Source organism: Sphaeramia orbicularis, chromosome 22 (assembly GCF_902148855.1).
Source record: "Sphaeramia orbicularis chromosome 22, fSphaOr1.1, whole genome shotgun sequence".
Lineage (NCBI taxonomy): Eukaryota > Metazoa > Chordata > Actinopteri > Kurtiformes > Apogonidae > Sphaeramia > Sphaeramia orbicularis.
The window spans coordinates 6,003,283-6,012,291 of record NC_043978.1 but is presented as its reverse complement, the minus strand read 5'-3'; the positions used below and the strand labels follow the sequence as shown (position 1 = coordinate 6,012,291).

At 38.3% G+C, this 9,009-nt stretch overlaps 1 protein-coding gene across 2 annotated transcripts in view; it reads right to left on the bottom strand.

Annotated features, from left to right (window-relative positions):
- Positions 1-77: 77 nt before the first annotated feature.
- shprh (SNF2 histone linker PHD RING helicase) overlaps positions 78-9,009 on the bottom strand; it is a 29,878-nt gene continuing 20,946 nt past the window's right edge. The window contains exons 22-30 of one of the 2 annotated variants that reach the window (XM_030126174.1): positions 7,806-7,943; positions 5,287-5,388; positions 5,140-5,211; positions 3,686-3,874; positions 3,243-3,335; positions 3,056-3,142; positions 2,654-2,832; positions 667-747; positions 78-562 (exon numbers count right to left, since the gene is read on the bottom strand). In XM_030126174.1, coding sequence (XP_029982034.1) covers positions 463-562; positions 667-747; positions 2,654-2,832; positions 3,056-3,142; positions 3,243-3,335; positions 3,686-3,874; positions 5,140-5,211; positions 5,287-5,388; positions 7,806-7,943 — 1,041 coding nt within the window. In that variant the 3' untranslated portion in view covers positions 78-462. The remainder of the gene's footprint in view (positions 563-666; positions 748-2,653; positions 2,833-3,055; positions 3,143-3,242; positions 3,336-3,685; positions 3,875-5,139; positions 5,212-5,286; positions 5,389-7,805; positions 7,944-9,009) is intronic. The other variant, XM_030126175.1, reaches the window with a different exon arrangement.

Below are 9,009 nucleotides of genomic sequence, written 5' to 3'. Positions count from 1 at the left end.
AGGTTGATGGCTTCCTCCCAGCTTCTGTTTTTTACTGCACTGGAATAAACTGGACAAAAAGAGCTGCTCATAGCAGGTTCAAAGTTGAATTACTTCATTTATGAATTTCTCATACAGCAAGGCTTTAAATACAATGCATTATATTTGACGAACACAAGAGAAGAGTACAATTCATACAGGTACTGAAACTGCTCAAGTGGCGATTGATCCTTTGAGTTTTCATCTACAACTATGACAACAAGAGATCCAAATATACAAATATACCCCAAAGACAAGTCTGAGTACGACTAAGAAACTTGTAATCTTTGACTGCTGCCAGCGAGTTGCTAAAATATTGTTTTTTGAAATTAATTTTTCATCAAGCTTATATAAAAAGTGGAATGTGCAAGAGTTTATTTGTGGTAGTAAAGAGTGAGCTCTGTTTGCCTGTTCATCTTCAGCTGAGTGTGTGTGTGTTCAGATTCACTCCAGAGGTTCGGTGTCTTCAGTAAACAGGTCTGCAAGGTCGGCCACTGTCAGTACAGCAGCCTCCGAGTGCTTCATCGCTGTGCTGCTGTGGCTACTTGAAAAAAGAAGAGAAAACATCAGGACTGGAAGGCAAACAGTCACCTTTAACCTTTCAACATTTGTTTCTGAATAAATGGGTTCCAAACACATTAATTGTACCTTTTCTCAGCAGTTTTCAGCATCGCTTGCATTCTCTCCTCTATAGTGGATTTGATGAGAAATCTATGAACAAATGTTGCCCTGAAAGACAGAAGAAACAGCATTTACCTTACAGAAATTAAGGGATTTTTGTAATTACATTTGCATGTTCTAACGGTCAGCATGTGTTTATTGGTAACATCTAGTCATACATTTGCAGACTGAAGTCCCATGAATTCTCCTTACTCTGACCTAAACGGTCTGTAAAAAGTCACACAATGTTACAACTATTTTGAGGTTTAAGTGGTGCTTTATGCCTTTTTCAAGAAAGAGCTGATCCACATAATTTTTTCCAAGTAAGTTCTATATATAGTGCATGTAATTCAGGTTTCCTACAGGTTTCTTCAAGTTAAATTTAAGACTTTTTAAGACCTTTTGAAGACTACTTGGAACAGAAATTTAATGCCCATTTCAAAAAACATTCCCAAAGTCAGCTTTCTCAGACAACATTTACATAACTAATTGCTGCATATGTGTTGGGCTGAATGTTCTGTAATCATTTCGTACCAGGGGCTCCAAAGTTAGCCATAATTGGTATCTAATTTCAATATAAATTGTTGGGTTGGAACAGGCGGAATTGAGTAGACTAACGTTACATTTAACAACGTTGGACATTTAACAGACACATTTAAACACAGTGCAGCAAACAAGTTTATGGCAACGTAACTGAAGACCTACCATATCAAATTGAATACCTTTTAAAGACTTGTTTAAGGTATTAAATGTAGATTTGTACATTCAAGACTTTTAAGACTTTTTAAGACCCTGCGAGAACCCAGATAATTATTGGATAAAGGAGCCGAGATATCATCCAAGATGTTTCTGAACTGCTGTTTTGAATACCAGTTGACTGCAGTATGGAAGTCACCATGTTATTTTTTGGAGCCAAATAGACCATATTTGTACAAAAGGGGCGGAGCGGCAGGAGCCCATGGGTTCAGAGCCATCTGCGAGAGGTCATGGGTAAACTAATGCTAAACACTAGCTGAATGACTCAGTAAAACAGTAAACTTCATAAAGCACAGTTTAAAAGGTCTTGTTATTGAAACCTGTTAACTAAAACCAAAACCATATTTCATTAAACAGACAGACGCTCAGAAAGTGTGAGTCAGTGGGTGAACAAGCTGTCAATCATACCTGTCAATCAAAGCCTGACATGGCATCCTCATGGCATCAAATCTTCTACTCAACCTGAGATATAATTAACAGGAAGTTCAAGGTAGGTCTATGGGAGCCAGGGTTTTTTGGAGCAGTATCTAGTGGACGTCAGTGGTACTGCTGCTTTAAGACACTTGTACATTGGTTTCAATCAGCAACTGAGGGCCTGGCAACTTGATGCTGATGTAAGAAACTGACTGATCCTCAGCACCTTCCTGAATACTCCCATAAAGAACAAAAGCGTAGTTGGTAGTGGCAAAAGGTGTGTGGACTGTCGAGGACACAGACATTTTCCATGGCCTTGACCATGGAAAAACACCACAGCTAGTTTAGATGGAAAATGAGCCACGAGAAACCTGAGCATTAATTGTAGACGGGGGTGCTTTTAATGAATGGTAGTCTGTATCCTATGAATAAGGGAACACAGCTGAGTGTGTTTATTGATTAGTAACTTGATTTAGTGTCAATTTAGTGATTCAGTCAAGACAAACATTGAGTGTGTACTCCTCTGACTGTCTCAGACCAAAAACAGATCCAGTTGTTATAAACAGATGAGTGTGTTGTGTCTCCCCGAAGCTTAAAAACATATACAAACATGTCAACACCTATGGAAGAGAGAGCAGCTGGAGGCCTGCTCTGCAGATGGTAAAAGTTGCACAAAGTGTAATGTGGCTAAGCAGAAAAAGCCCTTTTGTGTTTTTGTGTTTTATTGGTGAAAAGTCTTTTGCCTTCCTTTCCTGATGTGTGTCCTGGTGCTGTTCTCAGAGATGTTTTATCTCCTGCTTCTTACTTGGTTTGGCCAATGCGGTGCACTCTACCGATAGCTTGCAGCTCATGAGCAGGGTTGAGGATGGGCTCGACCAGTAACACATGAGTAGCCTCAATGATGTTCAGTCCATTGGAGCCAGTGTGGAGAGGGAGGAGGAGGATATTGATCTTCTCTTCATATTTGAAGGAGCTGAGATTCTCCTAGAATAATAAGAGTAGAAGTTGTGGATTTAAACTAAACAAAATAAACATATAAAAGATCTATATAATAATTCTTTCAACGTTTCAACTTTTTGTATCATTTCCATCATAACAAGGTCGTTATCAACCAAAGGAGAGGGTTATATTTTGTCCTTGTGACAATCTCTGTTCCCAGACAGAAAACAGCTTTATATTTTAAATAGTACCTTGACAAAATTCATACCTGGAATTTGTGAATCCCATTTATCTGTGAAAATTCCATATTGTTGTCGAACAGAGCCTTGGCGATAATATCCAGGACGCTCTGCCACTGAGCAAAGGAGAGAAAGAGGAACAACTGGGTCAGATCCAAAACTTGATACGGTCAAAATAAATCACTATCTTCCACAGCGGGCGTGGTTTACAGTTACCGTGGAGAAGACAAGACACTTGGCCCCGGGGTCAGTTACTTGAATCTTCTTCAAGGTTCTCACTACAGCCTCCACTTTGGTAGAGTGGCTTCCCTGAACATATACACAATAATTAATAACCATGACCTGACCAAAACTGGGTTAAATCAAATTACATACATTTACATTAAAAAAATCCCATAATCCTGACTTTTAATGACACCTGAAGTCACAATGGAACAAAAATGTAACTTTAAAAACATAACCTCACCTAAATCTATATACTAAATATGAGTAATATCTGGAAATGGAGTTTGCATGATATTTATTAATTTTTGCAAATCTACAGAATACACTAATGATTAGACCGTGCCCTGATAAAAAAAAAAAAAAAAAAGACAAAAAAAATAATACAAAAATGTTTTGAGCTTATGACTCTTCTTCGTCTGCATGCACATGCTGACCTTCACTGGGATGTCTTGGTCTTGACTGGACGACTGTGTGGTGAAAACGTAGGAGATCTCCGTGTGGGACGTGGTCTGCCTACAGATGGCACACTTGATGGCCCGCCGCCGTGAGCCAACACTGTACTGTTCCACGATGATGGCGATGCACTCGTTACAGAAGCAGTGGCCGCAGGTCAACACCGCCCACTAAAAAGAAAAAGTGCAAGAAAATGTAATGATGTCAAATGTACTTATTTCTATAACTTTAACACCTATAAAACTCCACTGACTCCTTTTGTAGCTGTATCATTTATGCAAAACTAGACAACTGTCACAGCAGCTGGTCAAGACAGGAAACAGTTGTAAAATATGCTGCCATTACTTTGGATTTGACAACTGTTAAAATGCTGACCTAATTTCTGGCTCAACAAGCTGATCCACAAGGCCGGTAACGTTGGGGGGATGGAGTTGGACTCTGTGACCGTGGTGTCAGAGAGGTGAATGTTGTCCAAGAGCACGTCCAGTGACAGACTGATTCCACCCAAATGCACCACTGAACCACACAGGAAATCATTTATGCCCGTGTCTATCAGACTGTACAATTCCTCATTTTAACTACATAATCTATATTATAAAAGCCAAGTGGCCTCTGTGTGTGTGCGTGTATGTGTGTCTGCATTATAACTGATCAACTGGACAGAGCTAGCCTGTGCCTTTCTCAGCACTTACGTACTCAGCTGTGATCACACATGAACAAGGTCAGTCTGGTTCTTACTGTGGCCCGGTTCCACTCTGCTGGTCCCCGGTCAGACCCGGCCTATTAATGTCGCCCTCCAGACCCCCCCCCTCCGACCGTAACACGGTGACAAACCACTCTGCGCAGACTCTGATCACGCGGACGACAGTTCAGTGGATCCAGACACAGGATGGCAGTGAGTTATAATAAACTGTCATGTTCAGTCCTGTGTAACAGTCCTATGCTGCCTTGACGTCAATGTCAATACGAAACTAAATGAGGCCCATTTTATTTCTTCCTCATCTATGTGTTACACCAGTAAGCTTAGCTCAGCTTCCCATTTTATCAACTCTACTGCTTTTAGAACCTGTGGATTGCCACATGTCAACGTGCTAGTTTTTAATAACACAACAATATTTGGCACTTTTTATTTCTGTAATTATCATATTGGTAATATATTGTCTAGTACATATTGTACAAATTGCTGTTCTAATTGTGTTTTATTAAAGTGTTTATGTACTGTATACATTTATTTACTTTATTTTTTGTTGTATAGATAATTTCCTTCCTGCTACTTTTTATTATCTTTGAATGGAGGAACTGTAACACACAATAATTTCCCCCTGGGATTAATAAAGCATTCTGATTCTGACTGATATTATTCTATTTGCTGTTCTGTACTGCATGTGGTGCCACAGTTCCACATCCAAAACTCCCTGGACTGAACAACACTCACCTCCTGTCCCAGAGGACGAGCGCAGATGGGACATGGCTCTGGGTTCAGACCTCCAGTAGACTTATCCTGAGACTGGAAAAAAATCATTATTACTATTTGGATTATTTTGAATTCCAGAAGCAATGACATGTAGTAATGGTAAATTACCTTCTCCAGGTTAGTGAGATACAGAAATTGGCCGAGCTTCTTCTGGAGTTGAGACTTGGCCACCACTTGATCATTCAAAAGCTTCACTCTGTTCTGCTCTACCTGGACATAACACAGCCAGGGTCAGAGGTCAGGAATGTAATACAAATAGTTAAGGACAGAATATTACATCCTTGGAGACTTTCCGCAACAAAAATTCACTGCGCCATACATCTGATCCGACTTTAAATTTAGGGCCAGATTTACCAAGCAGAGTAAAATGGCATTAGGTTGCAACCAAGAAAAAACACCTGTGGGAGTGGAAGTTTGGGTGATCTTATAACAAAGCACAAATGTATGGACACAGAGCAAGTTCATTTCCTTTTTTACCTTCTCTGTGCATCCCTATCAGAGCCATACCAGGTGCAAAATGGATTCACACATGCTTATTTTGCAGTTAAATAATGGGGCATTATATTGAAAATTCTACAGTTACAGGATTTGTTTTCAAATTTGCAAGTGCATGTTAATATACATTTTTGATTACACTATTCCAGGGGTGTGCAACCCATAGATCATGAGCCAGATGTGTTTCTTTACCCTCTCTCCAGAAAATGAGTAACACTTATTTTTTTAATATTTTGCTGTCATTGTGATACATTTTGAAAATTAAACCTGTGTCATATGCCACATCAGGACCTGGTGCCTTTTTTGGCTGTTGTTCATAGTGTCATTCTAAGTAAGCATACACATGCCAATGGATTTTTTTTCATTAGGTAAATTTTTTTAACCTTTCTTTAATTAGGAAAAAAGACTCCCAACCATACATCCACACTAAAAATGTACATAAAACACATAGTAAAACTCAAGTTCTAAAACCACACATAAAACAAACTGAAAACATACATATAAAACACCACCAATAATTTAAAAGGTACTAAAAGTATACTGACAATGTTCCTTAAAAGCATCTCAAAGCAGAACCTGATTCAATCAGTGTGACAAACAACTACATCCACATTTATCCTTTTCCCATTGATTTAGATTGACTTTGAATGTACTTAAATAGACCAGCTCCTTCAGGTTTATCTCCTTCTGTAAATTGTTCCAAATCCTAAATCCTGAAAACAGCACCCCCAATTTCATAAATGCGTCTAACTTGGCATTATTATAATGGATATGCAAAGTTAAGGTCCAAAACATTCCTAAATACCTTGTGGTAAACTCATGTTCAGTTATTTTTATAGGCCCAGATACATTTTTTTTCTTTTTCAATCAAAAATGGCTCTGGAGACTACAGGCTGCTGACCCCTGCTCTACAGTGTGTATCAGAAAAAAGTAGACTCTCAGAAAAAAAACAACATAAAACCAAAATGTGAAGACATTTTGAAAATCTGCTCATATGTGTTCATTGTCCATGTAATTGTTCCTTGATTGACACCAGTGTCCTGGGTCAGTTTTCATGCTTCATTGAACAACGCTAATTTGAATTGTGCAAAATAATAGTCTTTTGTGCATGGAAGTGTAAGGGTTAATATGAGACCTGTCTCCATGGATGACAAGTTCCACTGGTCTTTTACTTTCATACATAAAACAGAACAAAAATAATGACATGTGAACCCCCTACCATCCATACAAAGATTTCACATTAATGACAGGTTTGAGTCTATCAGGACAAACACAAGGGGTTAATGCTGTTAGTGAGGATTCTATAAGCTTGTCTTGAGCTGACCATTTGAAATTTGAAACATTTCAGTCAGCATACGTCATTCATTGCATCATCACAGCTGAAGGGAACTCCTGAGGCAGGACAGGGGCATGATTAGATGTGCCGTCGCAGATATGTTGAGGAGGGCACAAATTTGCTTGGAAAGGAACAGGGTCCATGTGGATGACTAAACGAGCTGGAATCCTTTGACTAACAGAAAGCTGTGCCTTCAATTCACATCCTGAAGTGGAAAATCCAAATCTGGACTCACTGAGCAAATTTTGGTATTAATTTTCAGTTTCTCACTGATGCGTGAAATCTTTGTATGAATGGTAGGGGGTTCATGTCATTATTTTTGTCCTGTTTTATGTATGCAAGTCAAAAACAAATGGAACTTGTCATCCATGGAGACAGATCTCATATTAACCCTTACACTTCCATGCACAAAAGACTATTATTTTGCACAATTCAAATTAGCGCTGTTCACTGAAGCATGAAAACTGACCCAGGACACTGGTGTCAATCACGGGACAATTACATGGACAATGAACACATATGAGCAGATTTTCAAAATGTCTTCGCATTTTGGTTTTATGTTGTTTTTTCTGAGAGTCTACTTTTTTTGATACACCCTGTATACACACACAGCTCACTTCTGCTGGAAAACGTGTCTATATAATGTTTGTTTTGATTGAAAATTAATGTCATTTCTTTGTTCAAAAGATGTAAAAAGGAGTAATTCAAAGAACACATGATGGTAGATTCTAATGACAGGGTTGGCTTCAAAAGAGAAAAGAGAAAAATGACATGGGATGTCACGTCTTTAATTCACCTCATGTGGTTCAATAATGTGCAGAAGTTTGGGCTTGGGCTCATCAGGCAGACGCACACGAAGCCTCTCAGTGGCCATACCGAGCTCATCTATGGCAGACACGTGATTCCTCAGAACCATCCAGTACTCATGTAGCACCTGGAGGATGACGGAAACAGTAGAGAACAATACAGTACAGTAGACCCACATAAAGGAACTCTATGAGTTAGATATTTATATTAAACATATGAGGCTTTTTTCTGACATCACTTGTATGTCATATCCCAACAAACTTCAACCAAAACACATCTAGTACTTTTTCAAGACCTGCCAAATACATGTGAAGACATTTAAGACAGTTTAAGACATAATTCTTTACAATTTCTTCTGAGACAGCCCCTAACTTCAGCTAAAAACTTCTAGTATGCGTCATAGCTTAGGAATGATTGAAGAAACCCTGACCCCTGACCCTGGTGATAGATAACAATATTTGGAAAGGTGTGACTGGTTGATCAGGGCTTATCAGTGAATGTCATTAATAATTTAGATTTATAATCCACACATTATTTGGATTTTGATTTCAATTAGTTTCGTTTGATTAGGTTCACTAGCACATAGACAGTTTTATTTGTATTTTGAATAGTGTAGTTTTAGTTGACCTTTTATTCCTTTTTTTTTTGCTCATGGTTTTATAAGGAAAACCTTGATTTATATACATGACAGAAGATGCAAACCTATGTTTTATTAAAGGTCCTATATTGTGTCATTTTATTTCTGTAAACCATTAACTCTGAGGGGGAAACCAAACCAAAGCTCCTTGAACAGTGTTTCACCTTATGAGCTCTTTTAAGGGTTGAGATACTTTGGGAATAAATTGTTCTCTTTACTGTGACCTAGTCTTAACCTGCTGGGTTAATTCAAAGAATTTTCTTGGAACATTTTCTCGGAGCAACTTTTTGTGGGACAGAACCTTTAAGAAAATGGACCATGACTAAAGGAGTTCAGTTTTTTTTTTTTTATCTGCAGAAACCCAGGTTATGTAAAAAACACACACCAATTTTTTTTAATTTAGTTTTTTAAGACTTTGAATTGTTTCTAGAAATGCAGCTATGATTCTACTAGCATACTGAATCCATAGTGAGAGATTTTATTCAACATTCAGGTCCAAATCTAATGTAAACAAAGGACAGAGTTTACTTAAAAGTGAAAGGCTGCTGCAAAATAG